Genomic DNA, 21,964 nt, shown 5'->3' on the forward strand with positions numbered 1-21,964 from the left:
CAAAGCTGAATATTTTTGGAAGTAGTTTTTAGTTTGTTTTTAGTTATAGCTATTTTAGGGGGATATCTGTGTGTGCAGGTGACTATTACTGTGCATAATTATTAGGCAACTTAACAAAAAAACAAATATATACCCATTTCAATTATTTATTTTTACCAGTGAAACCAATATAACATCTCAACATTCACAAATATACATTTCTGACATTCAAAAACATAACAAAAACAAATCAGTGACCAATATAGCCACCTTTCTTTGCAAGGACACTCAAAAGCCTGCCATCCATGGATTCTGTCAGTGTTTTGATCTGTTCACCATCAACATTGCGTGCAGCAGCAACCACAGCCTCCCAGACACTGTTCAGAGAGGTGTACTGTTTTCCCTCCTTGTAAATCTCACATTTGATGATGGACCACAGGTTCTCAATGGGGTTCAGATCAGGTGAACAAGGAGGCCATGCCATTAGATTTTCTTCTTTTATACCCTTTCTTGCCAGCCACGCTGTGGAGTACTTGGACGCGTGTGATGGAGCATTGTCCTGCATGAAAATCATGTTTTTCTTGAAGGATGCAGACTTCTTCCTGTACCACTGCTTGAAGAAGGTGTCTTCCAGAAACTGGCAGTAGGACTGGGAGTTGAGCTTGACTCCATCCTCAACCCGAAAAGGCCCCACAAGCTCATCTTTGATGATACCAGCCCAAACCAGTACTCCACCTCCACCTTGCTGGCGTCTGAGTCGGACTGGAGCTCTCTGCCCTTTACCAATCCAGCCACGGGCCCATCCATCTGGCCCATCAAGACTCACTCTCATTTCATCAGTCCATAAAACCTTAGAAAAATCAGTCTTGAGATATTTCTTGGCCCAGTCTTGACGTTTCAGCTTGTGTGTCTTGTTCAGTGGTGGTCGTCTTTCATACTTTCTTACCTTGGCCATGTCTCTGAGTATTGCACACCTTGTGCTTTTGGGCACTCCAGTGATGTTGCAGCTCTGAAATATGGCCAAACTGGTGGCAAGTGGCATCTTGGCAGCTGCACGCTTGACTTTTCTCAGTTCATGGGCAGTTATTTTGCGCCTTGGTTTCTCCACACGCTTCTTGCGACCCTGTTGACTATTTTGAATGAAACGCTTGATTGTTCGATGATCACGCTTCAGAAGCTTTGCAATTTTAAGAGTGCTGCATCCCTCTGCAAGATATCTCACTATTTTTGACTTTTCTGAGCCTGTCAAGTCCTTCTTTTGACCCATTTTGCCAAAGGAAAGGAAGTTGCCTAATAATTATGCACACCTGATATAGGGTGTTGATGTCATTAGACCACACCCCTTCTCATTACAGAGATGCACATCACCTAATATGCTTAATTGGTAGTAGGCTTTCGAGCCTATACAGCTTGGAGTAAGACAACATGCATAAAGAGGATGATGTGGTCAAAATACTCATTTGCCTAATAATTCTGCACTCCCTGTAGTATCCATTGAAGTATAATCTGTACTGTGACTTCTAAGCTGTATGACCCGGAATAATTTATATTTTTTTGTGTGTGCTTTTCAGGAAAGAGAGTTTCTAAAGAACTACGTTCAAAGGATTGTTGATGTACGACCCACTTTGGTTCTAGTGGAGAAAACTGTGTCCAGAATAGCTCAGGATATGCTACTGGAAAATGGCATAACTTTGGTTATTAATGTTAAACCGGTAAGCACAGTAAATGTACTGCATCATGTGCAATTTACAGTTTGTTGTGCACTATCCTTAAATATTAGTTATTTGTGACCCGTGGTCCTTTTTAAGAAAACCTGCAGAGCTTGACACACTTTGATATTCTAGATAGGTGACTTTTCATTTTATAACACTTTTCCAGCAGGTTTGCTAGTACAATATTGAGATGAAATGCTCGTTATTCTAACCAAGTCTTGATCATGAAAGGTGCACTTCAAGTAGTGCTGCCAAAGGAGGGAAAGAATTAGTTTGTAATTTAAAATCAAATCTATATTTCTCACTGGTATCCATGGTACCAGTGGATAATTTAGGTCTTTAGCGGCAGTCCTGCTGTTATAGTATGTCGGTTTATACCAAGAAACAAACGTTTGCCTAGCATATTCCAATCAAGAGAGTGCCATATACAAATGCTAGAGCAGAGCAGAAATATTAGCCATACCTTTACCTAACTATGAAATATAGCTCAGGTATAATGACAGCAGTCTGCCTATTTGAAGGATTTAGAGACCACTAAAGTACTACACTGTGTACTAGTGAATGCGTGCTGTGTTGTCATTGCTAATGAGATCACTGATTCTGACACCAGTGATGGTAGAGAACTACAATAGTTTTTATTTATTTGTTTAAAACCTTGTTTAAACTCACACCCTTTGAAAAAGTATAGTCTGTTCCTTTAAATGTTGCATATATCAATATGGTAAATTTGACAGCCAGGTTGAAGTGTATTCATATCTGGACATTTTGACTTGTATAAGCACTTGATTAAAAGTGTTTAAGTATTTTCTGCCTCACTTGAGAATATATTGGGCAGTCATGCTCTTTCATGTTCACTTCCTTTAACAGCTTTTATGACCATGGATTATCAAATATCTTTATTAAAGGGATGCTCTAAGCAACAAAGTAGCATTGACTTAATTAAGCAGTGAAATATGTCACTGCAGTGTCACTGCTCAATTTTCTGCCATTTTGACACAGTTCTTATCTCTTGCTCTGTTAATTGAACTTTAATCACACACTTGAGGCTCTTGTAGGCTCTACCAGGTAATTAACAAAGCAGGAGTTGAGAGATTTTAAGTAAAACATACTGTTCAATAAGGAAGTTTTAAAATTAAACATCTTTTTTTTTTTTTTAGGTAGTGTATAGGAGGATGTGTGAAATTTAACTTGTAAATGGTGGTGATACTACAGAGGGGCATGAATATATACACCAAAACTGTTTTGAGGTTGAGGTAGTGCTTAGTGTTTGGTTAAATCCCAATATCTAGGTTCAAAATTTTAAGTCCTATTCTTCTAGACAATCCTAAAGGTCACTTGCCACTACAAGACTTTAAGGGTCCGTGGCACACACACCATGGGGGAATCTCACCTATACAAAGCTGAATGGCTTGTGAATAAGTGGACATTTTGAACGCTGGCAATATATTGTCAGGAGTGTTTGTGTATGTGTGTTTGAATGTATACAATCTTGGGAAGTCACCTATTAATAATTATTACACCCTTTAAGTTTTGATTGAATTATAGACTATACTGAAGTTTTTCATATTCATGTTGATAAAGCTTAAATACATTTTTAGCTGTGGTTCACCTTATTTGTCAGTGCTTTGTCCTGCTGATCATTTTGCTTTTCTTTAGCAAGTTTTAGACCGAGTGAGTCGGATGACACAAACGGATTTGGTTATGTCATTGGACCAACTGCTGACCAAACCTCGCCTTGGCACCTGTCACAGGTTTTACATGCAAGTCTTCCCCTTGCCCAATAGTAAGTGGAACTCATCTCTCCTTTGCAGTCTACTTGGTCACAGTCATGCAGTACTTGTCTTCTTTAGTTCTGAAAAATAACTGGTTACCTGAATAATTAAAATGTAAAGGGACACTCTCAATAAAGTTCTATTGGTGCAGTACACCTGCCATTTTAACCCTACAAAGTAAAACTTGCCAGTTTGTAGGAACAGAAATGTTTTCATTACAGGGTTAAACACATCTCTAGTGGCAGTCTTCCTGATAGCCATTTAAGACGCATCCCCTGTCAATCAGTTCTCTTGTAGAGAGCATTTGAATGGTGCAGTGAGGCGATCTTCTACTTAAGTACGCTACCCTCCTAGTGCTTCTCTATGGTGAAGCATTGAATTGGCGGAGTTAATCAGTCGTGATTATCTTAGCCAGGAAGACTGAAATGTGTCAATCAATCCCTGGCATCTAACTATTCTCTAATGGAAATCTATTTTACATTGGTGTGTGCTATTATGCACACGTGCCCCCTTTTACTTTAATATCTTTATTAAAGGAACACTTTATCTAACAAAATCTCTACAGCTTGCTGTTGTGGTTAGGATGCAAGAGGTCCCCTGTTACCTTCTTTGGGTAAATAGTCAAACTGTTTGCGAACCATCTGATACCTGAGATCCGCTGGGTGCTAGTCACAGCCTCTGCTGGAGTCGGATGGTTTAGCACAGTCGCATGCTAAGCTTGGTGTTACATGGCTTAGGCTTGGCTCATTGGCTGAGAGCACTGAGCTGACGCCCACAGATAAGCAGCTTGACTTACAAGTCAGGGTGAAGCTAAAGAAGCTCCTAGCAGCTCCAGAAGAGACTGTGACTGGCAGACCCTAGGTAAGTTTGCAAACGGCTTCACTGCTTACCAGGTGTTTGTATGTAGTATTGACGTTTAACCCCTTAACGACGCTAGACGGTTCAGGACCGTCATCGGCATTTTTCCCTTGCCGACCGACAACGGTCCTGAACCGTCCTAAATTTAAGAGGTACTTACCCGATCGCCGTCGTTCCCCCGGCGGCGATCGGCGGTGCTCCCGGTGTGGGGAGACTGCCTGCAGCCCAGACAGTCTCCCCATGGCGGATTAGGACCCCTGTGGCCATGTGATCGCCCAACAGGGCGACCACATGGTCACAATAGGTGTCCATGTGTCTGCCTGCAGGGGGACTGCCTGTGCTGACAGGCAGTCTCCCTGCAAGTGTAAAATCAAAAAAAAATGAAAGTTATAGTTAATAAAAAAAAATGATTATTATATATGTGTATATATATATATATATATGATATATAGACATATTATACCTATATAATATATGTCTATATATCATATATATAATGTCATACTAAGTGTATTTTTATATTAATATGTACATATATTAATATAAAAATACACTTATAATTAAATTACACACGTATATATATAATATATATAATAACTATATATATTGTGTATATATATATATTATAAAATACGAATAATAAGTAATTTAAATTAAATTAAAAATAATAATAAAAATTTTTAAAAAAATTATATATCTTTACGAAATTTAATTCTAACTGTATTTTGATATTAATATATATATTTATATCAAAATACACTTAGAATGAAATTGTATATATATCTATGTATATATAAATAAATAAAAAGAATACGAACTATTCATATGTCCATATACAAAATTACATAAATAATTACATAAATAATTATATAAATATACACGTAGACTTCAAATATATAAATATGCATATATATTTAAATTCTACGTGCGTATTTATGTAATATTTTTACATAATTACGTTATTTTATTGATTGCAATTTAAGGGACCTGCCTGCCAACCCAAGCCGACAGTCCAGAGAATTTAATTTGCTGTCACTGTATTTTACCCTGTAACGTTCTACGACACCCTAAAACCTGTACATGGGGGGTACTTTTTTACTCGGGAGACTTTGCTGAACACAAATATTAGTGATTCAAAACAGTAAAACATATCATAGCGATGATATTGTCAGTGAAAGTGACTTTTTTTTGCATTTTTCACACACAAACAGCACTTTTACTGATGATATAATTGTTGATACATTTTCCAGTTTTGAAACACTAATATTTGTGTTCAGCAAAGTCTCCTGAGTATAAAAGTACCCCCCATGTACAGGTTTTATAGCGTTTTTGAAAGTTACAGGGTCAAATATATGGGTCAAATATTTTTACATTGAAAATGGCCAGGTTGGTTACGTTGCCTTTGAGAGCGTATGGTAGCCCAGGAATGAGAATTACCCCCATGATGGCATACCATTTGCAAAAGAAGACAACCCAAGGTATTGCAAATGGGGTATGTCCAGTCTTTTTTAGTAACCACTTAGTCACAAACACTGGCCAAAATTAGCGTTCAATTTAGTTTTTTACTTTTTTCACACACAAACAAATATGAACGCTAACTTTGGCCAGTGTTTGCGACTAAGTGGCTACTAAAAAGTCTGGACATACCCCATATTGGATACCCTAGGTTGTCTACTTTAAAAAAAATATGTACATGTGGGGTGTTATTCAGCGATTTATGACAGATAATAGTGCTACAATGTCACTATTGATACATTTTAAAAATGTATGTTTTGAAACCGCAATATCCTACTTGTACTTATAGCCCTATAACATGCAAAAAAGTAGCAAAAAGCATGTAAACACTGGGTATTTTTAAACTCAGGACAAAATTTTTAATCTATTTAGCAGTTTTTTTCATTCGCTTTTGTAGATGAGTAAAAGATTTTTCACATAAAAGTCAAAAAACATGTATTTTTTTTTCAATTTTTCATCATATTTTTTCATTTTTTAAAAATTAAATTACATGAGATTATATAAATAATGGTATGTAAAGAAAGCCCCATTTGTCCTGAAAAAAACAATATATAATTTGTATGGGAACAGTAAATGAGAGAGCGGAAAATTACAGCTAAACACAAACACCACAAAAGTGTAAAAAGATGCCTGGTCGCAAATGTACAACATCGCAAAAACAGTCAGGTCCTTAAGGGGTTAAAGCAGGAGTTTGTTTGTATGTAGTATTGAAGTTTGAATTGAGGGGTGTATTTGTATTAAATGATGATGCTCAGACACATAGGTACACACATAAAGATACACACACATAAACACACTGACAACATTCAGATACTGACAGACATACTGACACACACAGACACATACAATGACTGATATACTGATACATACACTGACAGACAGATACATACTGACACACACTGATAGACATACTGACACACACACAGACACACACAGGCACATATACTGACACAGATACACATGCACTGATAGACACAAGGGCACATACAGTGACAGGAATACACACACACGGCACTTACACTGACAGACATACTCTCACATGCACACACATTGACAGACACATTGACACACACACACACACACACCCACACCCGCACACAGGGATATTGACACACACATAAAATTTACAATTTCAAACCCACTCTCCAGTATCCTACCTTTTGCTGGAGGGTGGCTTCCCTGGGGTCCAGTGTGGTGACTGACGAGTCCCCATCCTCACTGCTATCTCCTCCCTCCTGCATCTTTATGCCTCCTTCCGCTCTGCACCTCTCTTTATGGGAGGAAGTGATTCACTGCTGTCACTTCCTCCCATGCTGCCGAAAAGCAACGGGCGCGGTCTCTGTTTAAGGACCACAATGCCCGAACTGGCCACTGCTGATACAATCCCATCGGGTAGCCCTAAGTGCATGGGCCACCTGGTGGGACTCCTTAGAGTGTGGGGCCTCTGCTGCATCAGTGGGGAATACAAGGGTGCATGAGGGTCCTGGTGCCACTGCATCGGCGGTAGTTCCGCCACTGCCCCTCTGTCAATCATTACAATGGCTTCATGTACCCTGTAGGACTTAATTCAAAATATTAACTCTCACACAACGCTCTCAACAATTCTACTGCCTACAGTTTATCACAAATTCATAGATACCTCCCTTCTCGGTCACTTTGCTCTGCCAATGATCTGTGTGTGTGTGTATGTTTTCCTGCTCACTGTTCGCAACCGTACACTAGCTCTTGCATTCAGAACTACTCGCGGGCAGCTCCATTCCTATGAAACAGCCTGCTTTACTATATCAATCTCCCCAACAATCTTCAATCCTTTATAAAGTGCATTAAAACCCATCTCTTCAAAATAGACTAAGGCCTCCCAGTGTAACTGTCCTTATTCAAATGTATCTGTTACTCTCTCACCTTTCTATGTTGGCCCACACTTCACTTCCCTATGCACTTCCAATTCTGCTACTTTTTAGCATGCCTTCACTTGGTTGATATCCCACATGCTGTCTTCCTTGGTTTGTTTTTATACCCCACCTCCTTTAGATTGTAAGCTCATTCAAACTGGGTTCTCATCAACTTAGCGTTCCTGTCAAATTTGGAAATAGTTTATTTGTTGTTAAATTCCCCCTTTATAATATTGTAAACTGCTGTGGAATAAGTTGGTGCTATGCCAATAATAAAAATGTGCATTGTCAGTCAACCGATATGTGTACATTCACTGCTACATGTCACCTGCTTAGAGGTTAAGGTGAAAATATAGATGTTTGTATTTTGGAAAATGTTAGGTTTACTGTGTCATCTTTCTTGATTATCCCACTTTTAATTTGTTAGCGAATTAATGTTATTTAAACATGTATTTAAATTTTGCAGATGAAGCCAAAACCCTTATGTTCTTTGAAGGATGTCCATCACATTTGGGCTGCACGATTAAGTTACGTGGAGCCTCCGAATATGAGTTGGCCCGTGTGAAAGAGATAATCATCTTTATGATCTATTCTGCCTATCATTCACAGTTGGAAATTTCCTTCCTTATGGATGAATTTGCTATGCCACCAACACTGCCCAAAAGCAGTTCTTTCCGGTCACTCATTGAAGGTCATGAAGGTGACAGCAGTCAGATAGACTTATTTAATGGGGAACAATGCAGTGCAATCAATTGGGAAGCAGACCTGTCATCAGATAGACTGCAGATTATTTCAGAGTCACAGTCCGCTGATGATATAGACTTGGTAGAGCAAAAATCGGGTTTTGATGAATCCGGAAGTAAGAGTCTTGAACATTGTTCCTTAACCCAACAGGATTCTCTTGTTATTTTATCATCATCATCCCTGCTGTCTTCTGTGTCAATTGAACCTGAACTGTTGACTCAAATGTGCCACATACCTGGGCTTACACAAGACCAGGGTACCGGCCAACAACTGGATGATCCTCAGGAGACCAAGAATGAGCTAAAGCTTTTTCGAGATCCCTTGCAGGATGACACTGGGTTATATATAACAGAGGAAGTCACTTCTTCAGAAGATCGGTTAAAGGTGCACTCTGTGTCTTTTAAGCAGGAACTGAAAGATGTTATTCTGTGCATTTCTCCTATTATTTCTTTCAGGGAGCCCTTTTTGTTAACTGAAAAGGGAATGAGATGCCCTACAAGGGACTATTTCCCAGAAGTGGTATATATGTCTCCCCTCTTAAACAAAGAAGTGAAAGATCTGGAAAGCAGAAGAAAAAAACAATTGCTCCGTGAATACTCAAGCATTAAAGGAATGAATGGAAATGTTAATGGAAGGGCTCTTGAGGTTTTACCCACGCATGAACTGCTTAGCACCAAAATTGCTGAAAGCTTAGGTGATAGCCAAAGTTTGTCCAGGATTTTAGCTGATTATCGTGCTAGAGGAGGCAGAATACGCCAGAAGAATATGGATCCATTTGTGCAGCCAAAGGATGCAACCAGTGGTCCTAGTAACAAAAATGAATTAAAAACAGAGTCTGATGAAGACAAAGGTGTAAACCAGCTTGAAATTTCGTTGAATTCTAAGGTACCCTTTTGTATTGGTAAAAATTATTAATTGCCATTCTAGTGTAGAGAACATTAAACCATTCTCTACCCTACAATGGCATTCCTTGGATCAAGAAACTATTACCCCACAAATTACAAATCATATACCTGAATGTTATGTTTGTGCAAGAATTCATCCAGTTGCTGTTTAAACACCCGTACAGACAGAAAAAACACATCTTTGGGGAGAGAATTCCAAATCCTTAAAGGGACACTATAGTCACCAGAACAACTACAGCTTATTGAATTTGTTCTGGTGTGTAGAATAATTACCTTCAGGCTTTTTTGCTGTAAACACTGTATTTTCAGATAAAATGCAATGTTTACATTACAATGAACTTTTCTCATAGAGATTCATTGATTCAATTAATCTCTTTTAGGAGATGCTGATAGGCCAGGGCTCAGATTTGTCAGTCTCAGCCAATCCTATGGAGAAGCACTGTGATTGGATCAGGCTACCACTTCTGTTGATGTCAGCAGACTGCTTGTTTTTTTTGTTTTGTTTTTGAGGCAAACAGCATGCAGATCTACAGCTTCTGGCTTGAATACAGTAAGATTATGCTATATTTATGGAGGCATGAGGAGCCCAGGAGGGCTAGATGCTGGTTTTAACACTATAGGGTCAGGAATACATGTTTGTGTTCTTGACCCTATAGTGATCCTTTAAAGTAGCTATTGTTCTTTGACATCAGTGGTTGCATTGTGAGGATATTCACGAGGTAATATAAAAATATTAATAAAGATTATTAAATACATTTCTAAGAATCTTTATAAAATATAAAAAAATTATATTTTGACACGGTTTCTCTTTTATTGATCTAAAGCGAAGCATTACCCACTATTTTAACTCTTTATGGACCCTAGAGTACATTTATTAGAGGATTTGTATTTCATACAATCACAACAGATTATAAAAATGATTTATTGTGACAATTAATAATAATATGTAACATGCCTGACAATATCAGTGAATATAGACATGCTGGAGCGCTGATTGTAAAAATAGATGAGAATAGGGTATAAAAATAGGAAACCTACCTATGTAGGCATCAAAGTACCCCATTCTTAGCCTTGACTTGCAGAGAGTCCCAGTAAGGAAGCATTTCCCAAGTAAGTGGATTAATCTTATAAGAGCAAGCATTAGGCTGCTAGAGTAGGACCTGCCAAGAATGGGGTACTTTGATGCAGTTGGCAGGCTTATGCAATGTATGATCATATAATGTAACCAAACCCCCATTATTTTTTACCTAGGTGAGGTGTTTTTAAATAGTACTAGTTAGGATTTGAAATCACTGTTTAGTTAATAAGCGAGTGCACTGGTTTGTGTATTTTGTATTTTGGTCCCAGTAGCACCCTATAATGTATGCATGTTTAGGTGAGTGCAGCCCTCCTGACTTTGTTTGTATGTGTGTGTATATATATATAGATATATATATATATATATAGATATATATATATATATATATATATATAGATATATATATAGAGAGAGAGAGAGTGTGATATATCCGTATATACTTATGTATATAGATATATATATTATTTCGTTCTACATGTATTTTGATATCAATATATATATTGAAATACAGTTATAATGAAATTACACGTGTGTGTGTGTGTGTATATATATGTATATATATATTTTTATTTATTTTATTTAACGTATTTACATATTTATTTATCTATATATATAATTATGTATATATTCATATTAAAATACACTTAGTGTATGTGTGTGTGTATATATATGCTTATTATATATATGATCTAAGTATATATAAATACATTTTACACTGTTTTAACATGTTTTTTATTTTATTTTCAGACAGCAGGGGGAGTACATGTCATTAAAGGCACTCCCCCTGCTGGCAATGCCTTGGACGGCTATGCCGTCCATGTGATCGCGAGTTCCTCGCAAGGACCTCGCAATCACATGGCCCAAGGGGGCCGAAGAGGACGGAGGGGGACTCCCTGGGCTCCCAGGTAAGTCCCCATACCGCGATCGCTGGCGTGGGATTGCCGGCGACCGGGTAAGTACATAAGATCGCAGGGCGTTCTATGCCGCCCTGCGGCGTTTAGAGCCATCAAAATAGGGACGGCATAGAATGCCCTGCGGTCTTAAGGGGTTAAGTTTCTTTACGTCACTAATTTAAAGTGATCAATGGGATTAGGTAAGTGTACCTTCTTTTACTGATCATCCTATAGACATTGATCAGTAGATGGCGTTATAGCATCACAATAATTTCTCATTACGAATTCCAACTACCACTTTGTTTAAGGAGTTAATTGATTTTCGCGATGCATATGACGTCAAATGCCTTATCTTTATAGGTACCTTTCATGAATCTGTCAAACTTTAAGGGATTCTAGTCCTTTTTGTAGACTGGCATTCTCCTTTTCATGCTATAATGTATGGTTTTGACACATTTGGTCTTTTGGTTCAACTCACTCTTACAATGGGTTCTTGTAGGAATCCCATTAAATTTGAAAAGTAAAATAAGTTGCTTAGGGAATATCTCTTCTTGATAATCCCATCTGTGTCTGGTTTTCTCAGTCACACTGTCTTAGGCATTTGATTGGATTAGGTAGCTGCTTGCTATTGATTGCTGTGTAAATTAGCTATTGTTTGCTAATAAGCAGAGGCCTACCCAGGTGTTAAACATTCCTAGTGGGAGGTGATTTTAGGAGTATATAAGGGCTGTTGTCATTAGCTTGGCTAATAGAGCTTGGTTGCTTCTTCTAAGTGTTGCTTCTAAGTGTGTGTGTGGTTGGAGATATTCTGGAGAGTGTTGCTTCTAAGTGTCTGTGGTTGGAGATATTCTGGAGAGTGTTGCTTCTAAGTGTCTGTGGTTGGAGATATTCTGGAGAGTGTTGCTTCTAAGTGTCTGTGGTTGGAGATATTCTGGAGAGTGTTGCTTCTAAGTGTCTGTGGTTGGAGATATTCTGGAGAGTGTTGCTTCTAAGTGTCTGTGGTTGGAGATATTCTGGAGAGTGTTGCTTCTAAGTGTCTGTGGTTGGAGATATTCTGGAGAGTGTTGCTTCTAAGTGTCTGTGGTTGGAGATATTCTGGAGAGTGTTGCTTCTAAGTGTCTGTGGTTGGAGATATTCTGGAGAGTGTTGCTTCTAAGTGTCTGTGGTTGGAGATATTCTGGAGAGTGTTGCTTCTAAGTGTCTGTGGTTGGAGATATTCTGGAGAGTGTTGCTTCTAAGTGTCTGTGGTTGGAGATATTCTGGAGATAACCTGGAGGTAATCTGAGGTATTCAGGAGGATAAATAAAAAGTTAAGATTCGTTTGATTTAAATAATTGATCTCATTGGAATGGCAGACTTAGTTCAGTGTAATAGTTGCTATGCATTTGTTTCGCGTTCCACTTTTTGGAGGTTTAGTTGTTGTCTAATCTGTAGACAGTTCTCTATCTTGCGGCAGGAGATTGTATTTTTGAAATCTGAGATTTGTAAATTATCTGGTAAACAAACTCAGGCTGGAACTGCTGCAAAGCCACTGCCACAGAGACATACTAGGAATGGCAGATGGATTACTGTAGGATCTGGTAGACTTAGAGTTGTCATAATTCATTTTCTGCACTTTCAGAGTGTAATGGTGTCATGGAGACAGGCACTGAGGCTAGTGGTGTTGTGCAGAGAGGCACTGAGGCTAGTGGTGTTGTGCAGAGAGGCACTGAGGCTAGTGGTGTTGTGCAGAGAGGCACTGAGGCTAGTGGTGTTGTGCAGAGAGGCACTGAGGCTAGTGGTGTTGTGCAGAGAGGCACTGAGGCTAGTGGTGTTGTGCAGAGAGGCACTGAGGCTAGTGGTGTTGTGCAGAGAGGCACTGAGGCTAGTGGTGTTGTGCAGAGAGGCACTGAGGCTAGTGGTGTTGTGCAGAGAGGCACTGAGGCTAGTGGTGTTGTGCAGAGAGGCACTGAGGCTAGTGGTGTTGTGCAGAGAGGCACTGAGGCTAGTGGTGTTGTGCAGAGAGGCACTGAGGCTAGAGGTGTTGTGGAGAGAGGCACTGAGGCTAGTGGTGTTGTGGAGAGAGGCACTGAGGCTAGAGGTGTTGTGGAGAGAGGCACTGAGGCTAGAGGTGTTGTGGAGAGAGGCACTGAGGCTAGAGGTGTTGTGGAGAGAGGCACTGAGGCTAGAGGTGTTGTGGAGAGAGGCACTGAGGCTAGAGGTGTTGTGGAGAGAGGCACTGAGGCTAGAGGTGTTGTGGAGAGAGGCACTGAGGCTAGAGGTGTTGTGGAGAGAGGCACTGAGGCCAGTGGTGTTGTGCAGAGAGGCTTGAAGACTATGATGAGGCCTAATAGAAAGCAGTTGTTGTTGGGGGATTCCATCATAAGAGGTGTGGAGATGGACAATGGTGGTCTTGTGAGGTGTCTTCCCGGAGCTACTGCTCACAGAGACAGGAGACGTATCTGTAATATTGTTAAGCAAGCAAAGCAGGAAGGGGAATTGGATGTTCTTGTCCATTTAGGGACAAATGACTTGGCTTGCAATGAGGTTTCAGAGGTTAAGGAAGTTTTTAGTGTTTTTGCCAATGATATACGGCAGGTTGCTTCCACACTGTCATTCTCTGAAGTTCTACCTGTGCATAACACTCAGAATGACAGGCGGATGCGTATTAGGGACTTTAACTTGTGGCTTGGTGAATGGTGTCGGGAGCAAGGATTTGGCTTTATTGCTCATGGTAGCTCTGTTTGGAATGGAAATAAACTGTACAAAAAAGATGGTTTGCATCTTTCTCAAAAGGGAACAAATGTTCTCAGTGAGCAGTTCAGAGGTTTTGCTAAGATGTATTTAAACTAGGAGGGGGGGGCAAAAGGGTGATAAAACATCAATCCAATTGTCCCCCAAAACAAGGACAGAAGGTGCCTGTAGCAAGTGTGTTAAAAAATGATAAGCTTAGAGTCATGTCTACAAATGCTCGCAGTTTAGGGAATAAGATCCATGAACTTGTGGCAATAATGGCAACTGATAGTGTAGATTTAGTCGCTGTTACTGAGACAGGGTATAATGAAAAAAATGACTGGGACATAGCAATACCGGGGTACTCTTTATATAGAAAAGACAGGGAAGGCAAGAAAGGGGGAGGGGTGGCCCTGTATGTGAAGGATAGCATAAAATCTAGCCTAATAAAGGTTAGTGAGACGAACATAGAGTCCATTTGGGTTACGTTAGAATTTGGTAATCACACAGTTCGTGTAGGTGTGATTTATAGGCCCCCAGGACAAATTGAAGAGTTAGATAATCTACTAGTTGAAGAAATAGCTAAAATGACAATGAAGGGGGAAGTTATCACCATGGGTGACTTTAATCTTCCTGATGTGAATTGGAAAACAAAAATAGCTACTTGTGCCAGAAGCACACATATTCTAAACTCCCTACTGGGATTGTCTCTAAAACAAGTCGTTGAGGAGCCAACTCGTAAAGAGGCCATACTAGATTTAGTGTTAACAAATGGAGATTTGGTATCAGATATTACTGTAGGTGAAAGTTTAGGATCCAGTGATCATCAGTCAGTGTGGTTTAATATAAGAACAGTGACTGAGTCACACCACACAAAAACAAAAGTTTTAGACTTTAGAAAAACAGACTTTTCTAAAATTAGAATATGTGTAAAGGAGTCATTATCAGACTGGAGCAACTTAAATGGAGTCCAAAATAAATGGGATTATTTAAAAGCTGCACTACTGAAGGCAACAGAAAATTGCATTAGGCTTGTCAGTAAAAGCAAAAAATTCAAGAAACCACTGTGGTACTCCGCAGATGTGGCCAAAATAGTAAAAAACTAAAAGTTAGCATTTAGTAATTATAAAAAAACCCAGAGTGAGGAAGACAGAATGACCTATAAGATTAGGCAGAAAGAGGCTAAGCAAGTTATAAGAGCTTCCAAATCACACACAGAAGAGAAAATAGCACAGTCAGTAAAAAAGGGGGACAAAACTTTTTTTAGATACATAAATGAGAAAAGAAAAGTAAAACAAGGATTAGTTAGATTAAAAACAAAAGAAGGAAGGTATGTAGATGAGGATAAAGGTCTAGCTGACTGCCTCAATGAATATTTTTGTTCGGTATTTACAGCTGAAAATGAAGGAAAGGGACCTCTGTTAAAAAAAAGGATAAATGAGTCATTTATTACATGTGAGTTTACAGAGGAAGAGGTTCTATTTCAACTGTCAAAAGTAAAGACAAATAAGTCAATGGGACCTGATGGAATACACCCAAAGCTATTAAAAGAGCTTAGTGGTGTACTAGCAAAACCATTAACAGATTTATTTAACCAATCATTGTTAACAGGAGTAGTCCCAGAAGATTGGAAGTTAGCGAATGTTGTGCCCATTCACAAGAAAGGTAATAAGGAGGAGTCGTGCAACTATAGGCCAGTAAGCCTTACTTCAGTAGTGGGGAAAGTGATGGAAACCATGTTAAAGGATAGGATTGTTGAACATCTAAAAACACATGGATTTCCTTACCTAGATTTCAGTAAGGCTTTTGACACTGTTGCACATAGAAGGCTTATCAATAAACTGCAATCTTTGAGTTTGGATTCCAATATTGTTGAATGGGTAAGGCAGTGGCTGAGTGACAGGCAACAGAGGGTTGTAGTCAATGGAGTATATTCGAAGCTTGGGCTTGTCACCAGTGGGGTACCTCAGGGATCTGTACTTGGACCCATTCTCTTTAATATTTTTATTAGTGATATTGCAGAAGGTCTTGATGGTAAGGTGTGTCTTTTTGCGGATGATACTAAGATATGTAACAGGGTTGATGTTCCAGGAGGGATAAGCCAAATGGCAAATGATTTAGGTAAACTAGAAAAATGGTCAGAGTTGTGGCAACTGACATTTAATGTGGATAAGTGCAAGATAATGCATCTTGGACGTAAAAACCCAAGGGCAGAGTACAGAATATTTGATAGACTCCTAACCTCAACATCTGAGGAAAGGGATTAAGGAGTGATTATTTCTGAGGACTTAAAGGTAGGCAGACAATGTAATAGAGCAGCAGGAAATGCTAGCAGAATGCTTGGTTGTATAGGGAGAGGTATTAGCAGTAGAAAGAGGGAAGTGCTCATGCCATTGTACAGAACACTGGTGAGACCTCACTTGGAGTACTGTACACAGTACTGGAGACCATATCTTCAGAGGGATATTGATACCTTAGAGAGAGTTCAAAGAAGGGCTACTAAACTGGTTCATGGATTGCAGGATAAAACTTACCAGGAAAGGTTAAAGGATCTTAACATGTATAGCTTGGAGGAAAGACGAGACAGGGGGGATATGATAGAAACATTTAAATACATAAAGGGAATCAACACAGTAAAGGAGGAGACTATATTTAAAAGAAGAAAAACTACCACAACAAGAGGACATAGTCTTAAATTAGAGGGACAAAGGTTTAAAAATAATATCAGGAAGTATTACTTTACTGAGAGGGTAGTGGATGCATGGAATAGCCTTCCAGCTGAAGTGGTAGAGGTTAACACAGTAAAGCAGTTTAAGCATGCGTGGGATAGGCATAAGGCTATCCTAACTATAAGATAAGGCCAGGGACTAATGAAAGTATTTAGAAAACTGGGCAGACTAGATGGGCCGAATGGTTCTTATCTGCCGTCACATTCTATGTTTCTATTGTATGGAGCTAATGTGTCTGTATTAGTAATATGTGACAACATGTTAAATATGCATTTCTTTTAAACACATTCAGCTAATATTTGTTTTTAATAATATATTTATTCATTAGATTCTTGGCTGTGTGTGTGTGTGTGTGTGTGTGTGTGTGTGTGTGTGTGTGTGTGTGTGTGTGTGTGTGTGTGGGCTGGGGGTGTAGGTGTGTATGGGCTGGGGGTGTAGGTGTGTATGGGCTGGGGGTGTAGGTGTGTATGGGCTGGGGGTGTAGGTGTGTATGGGCTGGGGGTGTAGGTGTGTATGGGCTGGGGGTGTAGGTGTGTATGGGCTGGGGGTGTAGGGGTGTATGGGCTGGGGGTGTAGGGGTGTATGGGCTGGGGGTGTAGGGGTGTATGGGCTGGGGGTGTAGGGGTGTATGGGCTGGGGGTGTAGGGGTGTATGGGCTGGGGGTGTAGGGGTGTATGGGCTGGGGGTGTAGGGGTGTATGGGCTGGGGGTGTAGGGGTGTATGGGCTGGGGGTGTAGGGGTGTATGGGCTGGGGGTGTAGGGGTGTAGGGGTGTAAGGGCTGGGGGTGTAGGGGTGTATGGGCTGGGGGTGTAGGGGTGTGTGTGAGGGTCGGGGGTGTAGGGGCATGTGTACAATGAATATGGTCTATGGTGTGTGTGGGTGGGAGATGTGGGAAATCTATCTTAATGTCTCCTCCTCTTCTTACCTTTTACCAGGGAGTGGGGACATAATGTTGCAAACCCTGGTGGTTCAGTGGTGGCATGTTCACTTTAGCCTGCAGCTCCTCCTACGAGCACAGCACTGTATCGGAGCTTTGCCATGGTAAAACATTGGCAACGCTCCAACCTGCCTGCTTGTGGGAGGAACACAGAGCCTCCCAGGCCCTTCCCTTCCTCTGCTGAAACAAAGTGCCAGCGGACTGGTTAGGGAGATCTTTGATCTCATCACCAGCCCGAGAGGGCTTACAGCAAGGCTGCCTCTGCATGCACCGGCAGGGGAGATGAAAGGATCTCCACGATCATTGAGGCCCACTGGGCGTTTTCCTACAGGACCCACCACCGCCCACTTGAAATGCCAAACTGGTAGGGGTAGGGCGGTAGGGACCAGGTTGACGACCTCTGGTTTAGGTAGTGGCATTCCACAGTTTGGTCATGAAGTGAATAGAGTAAGTAAGAAACAAAATGTCTTTGTCGTTTTTTTTTTTGTTGTTGTTTTTTTTTGTGGTCTACTAAGTAGTGACTTTAAAGTATACATTTTTAATCTCAAACTTATCATCAAATGTCTGGCAGCAAAATGCCTGACAGCATGTTCAATGTAAAGATGCAGGAATGGACTTCTCAGACCATTAATGGTTTGATTGGACATCATTGACGAGGGATAAGCTCAGAGTGTCACTCAGGATAACTCTGCAACCAACATCTTCTGACGTGTAATATAGAGATATCCATACAATAAAGACACAAATACAATACATGGAGTTTAGAATAATACACAGAGCTTATTACAATACAGAGATATCTGTACAAGAGGCAGAGCTGAGTAAGATACAGAGAATACACGCAGCTGTACACAATAAGGCGATACCCATATATTTTACACAGGCAGGGTCACTGTGATGGATAACAATGAGCTGCAATACAGTACAATGCCACCAGTATAATGTCTGATTGGTGCTCCAGCTCTTTTTGTAGCTCTCCCTTTACTTATCTAATCTCGCTTGTGCTTCTACTAGGCCAGCTTTAGCTTTAAATGAGGCTTCTGCTATGAAACATATCAGTTAGTGCTGACTCACTACTACCCCTCAGCACCCAGTGGGCACAGAGTTAAATCAGAAGTTTACAGAATAGACTACTGTGTTCAAGAAGAGATTTTTTTTCAAATTATTTTTTTCATGGGAAATGGTTGGTGTATGTTGAAAGGTTACGCCAACCACCAAAACCACTTTTGCTTTTAGTAGCGGTCATGGTGGTAGGAATCCAGAAACAGATGTAATGGGAAGCCTAGAATGTATCTCCCTACTGCGATCCATTTTCACTCCACCCACCTCGCTGCATTCCATCCCTCTGTACACGACCCACTCCCTCCCTTCCCACATGCGCATGCTATTAGGTTAGATTCAACGGAGTGGAAGTTTTTATTGACCTAATGTTTACTAGTTTGCCAGGGTATATTTAACTTACAGGAAAAATGCAGTTATAGAATTAGAACCAAACAACCAACTTGTTTTAATGTAAAATACAGAAACATTTGTTTTAATTGTGCATTGTTTGATGCGTTATGCAAAGGCAAAATGTTCAAATATCTGTTTCATTACACCTGACTGAAGCTCTTCTGTATCCGATGATTCCAGATTGACTGCCTGAGTATTGGAAACCATCAAAGACTTTGTGTCCTCTTCAGCAGTTCCTCATCACAGTCTAACAATGCTCCTAGTTCCTGTGTCAGCCCATGGTAAGAGCCTTCCCTTAATCTTGCAATCAAAGTTTTTATTGAAGATGACCACTACAAACAGAAGATTTTCAAATATATAGTACTAACCACAGCAAACAGAACTTTATCTTTTCAAAATGTGTTAGTCTATGTATTACATCAATGTGTAGGCACTCTATATACTCTAGGTTTTGAGTTTCACAGTCCACCTCATTAGAGCAGTTTGTCCAGAGAGAAACCTGGATTAACAAGTGTGAGAGCCCTCTATTTAACCAGATGTACAGATCTCAGCTGTATTTTCTTATGTCCTATTGTCTGTTACCAGCTATCCTTATTGTTATATTTTACACTTTATATACTCTATAAAATATCCATACACTACACACATTAATTGGGGCATAATATCATGCTATGTCTTTACCATTGCTATTGCTACAGTCAGCTGGTCAAAGTACTATTGCAAGATATTCCACCTACTCCCATGTGACATATTGCTGACTTCTTGATCATGTTTTCATTAAGGATACAAACTGTGTGAACTATGAATATAGTATAAAGCAGCAAGCTTTTTTTCTTGTTTTTTTCCTTTTATTCAGGATTGTTACAATGGAATTTTATGGTAAAAATGACTTGACACTGGGAGTATTTCTGGAGAGATACTGCTTTAGGTGAGTCCTCTTGTTTTTTTGTTTTTTTTTCTTGAACTTTATTTTGGGGGGAAAAAAGCTTAAAACGTCTCTTGATCTTTTTGTATAGTAAATGTGCACACGTTGCCAAAGAAGAACATCTATCTGCAATTTGTACTCCTTTTCAATGACGTGCCTTCAAGAGGAACAAACACTTGGCGCAGGTGGTAAGTAAGCGGAGTCCTCAAGTGAAATACCACTGATTAACAGAGCATCAGTGAGCAACACAAACCAGTACTCCTGGGCATTTTCAAATAGGAAAGAAAAAGGAACACTATAGTGTTAGGAATACAAAGCTGTATTCCTGAAACGATATTGGCCCCTTGCCCCTCCTTGTCTGCCTAACTAAAACAAAAAAATCCCCTTTAACTACTTACCTGATTCCAGCGCCAACGTCCCTTGCTGCTGGATCAGGTTCGTCCTCTGCTGTCGTCAGCGCAATAATCTAATGCGATAAGACCTTCTCCATAGGAGAGCATTGACTCTGTGCATTCCTGTGGGTTTTTTCAACGCAAAGCATGAAGACTTCCAGCATAGTTTCACAGAATTAAACTCTGTGAAACTGCAGGAAGTGCTTCTACTAGCTGTCTGGTAGACAGCCATTAGAGGCAGTCATAGCACTGCAAAGTAAATGTTGCTGTCTCCTTAAAACTCCAGTGTTTGTTTTACATTGCAGGGTTAAGGGAACAATGAGATGTCTATAGTGTCCCTTTAACTGTCCTGAAAATGTTTGTGTTGCTCGTTGATGCTAAGCAAATAAATGAGATTTCACTTGTTTCCTCAGATTGTCACCTCTGCCAAGTGTCTATTTCTCCTGAACCAATATGATTTTAGTGCTCGTTGGGAACAGCGATACTGTTAAACCCCTGCAGTGGTTCAATTATTTGTTTTACTCCTAATGACTTAGCAGTTATCTATTTTTTTCAGTTTGTGTCCTGAAATGTTCCTGTGGAATCCTCTCATTTTATCTATTATTCTCTTAACCCCTGAAGATTTTGTTTTTCTCTTCAATGACACAGTTGTAGGAGATAAAAGGCTGTCATGAAAAGCAGCAAGACATTGACTTACATAGTTTGAGACTAAGCAAGGGTATATGTGGATGTAAAACTATTGAGGTTTTTTTTCTCTCTTTAAAAAATCTAGATTAAATAATCTTTTTTTCTGTTTTTTGTTTTTTTACATTTTACTTTTTAATGTATATTTGCCATTATTGTACAGTTGTAAACTGCAATTAGGTGATAGTTTGTTTTCCAGCATAAATGGCACTTCTGGTTATTTAAGTGCCCTATGGGTGTAAACAGACAACAGTTGCTAGAGGAGTGGAAATATTAAGATACAATTCAGATACAACTAATTTCAGGGTAGTAAGATTGAGGGTTTTTTTTTGTTTGTTTTTTTTTTGCTTTTTCTTTTCAGAAAATGTTTGCAGCACAAATAAATCATACAAGGTAAAGGAATCTTAGTTCTGTTCCTTTTCAGTTATGTTTGCATCAAACTTTAACAAAATTAATGTTTGCAACATAGCATCCAAACTACATATTTGACTGACCTAGAAATGCAGAGCTCCTATTGGTCACAACGGGCCCCAAATCACAAACAATGCTCACATGGCACCCAAAAATGGCACCACATAAAATCACCGCCCACATGAGATCTGTATGGTATACATGACAGCTGTAAGCAATAGATGAGAAATGTTTGATAAAAGAAGCCCAAACAGCATCAGGTTCTGCTCTCGCAACACAAACCTGAAATTTAGCAAGTCCATAAATATTAACTTAAATATCCTCATAACTGTTACAGGCATTGTCCTTGCATTGTAGACTTGTTGATCTTTGT

General features: G+C 39.6%; 1 protein-coding gene across 1 annotated transcript in view; it reads left to right on the top strand.

Moving 5' to 3' along the window:
* PIKFYVE (phosphoinositide kinase, FYVE-type zinc finger containing) overlaps positions 1–21,964 on the top strand; it is a 208,584-nt gene that overhangs the window by 91,818 nt on the left and 94,802 nt on the right. The window contains exons 18-22 of the mRNA XM_063430121.1: positions 1,551–1,691; positions 3,348–3,474; positions 8,195–9,357; positions 19,360–19,460; positions 20,036–20,107. Of these exons, the coding sequence (XP_063286191.1) occupies positions 1,551–1,691; positions 3,348–3,474; positions 8,195–9,357; positions 19,360–19,460; positions 20,036–20,107 (1,604 nt within the window). The remainder of the gene's footprint in view (positions 1–1,550; positions 1,692–3,347; positions 3,475–8,194; positions 9,358–19,359; positions 19,461–20,035; positions 20,108–21,964) is intronic.

Source organism: Pelobates fuscus, chromosome 8 (assembly GCF_036172605.1).
Source record: "Pelobates fuscus isolate aPelFus1 chromosome 8, aPelFus1.pri, whole genome shotgun sequence".
NCBI classification, from domain to species: domain Eukaryota; kingdom Metazoa; phylum Chordata; class Amphibia; order Anura; family Pelobatidae; genus Pelobates; species Pelobates fuscus.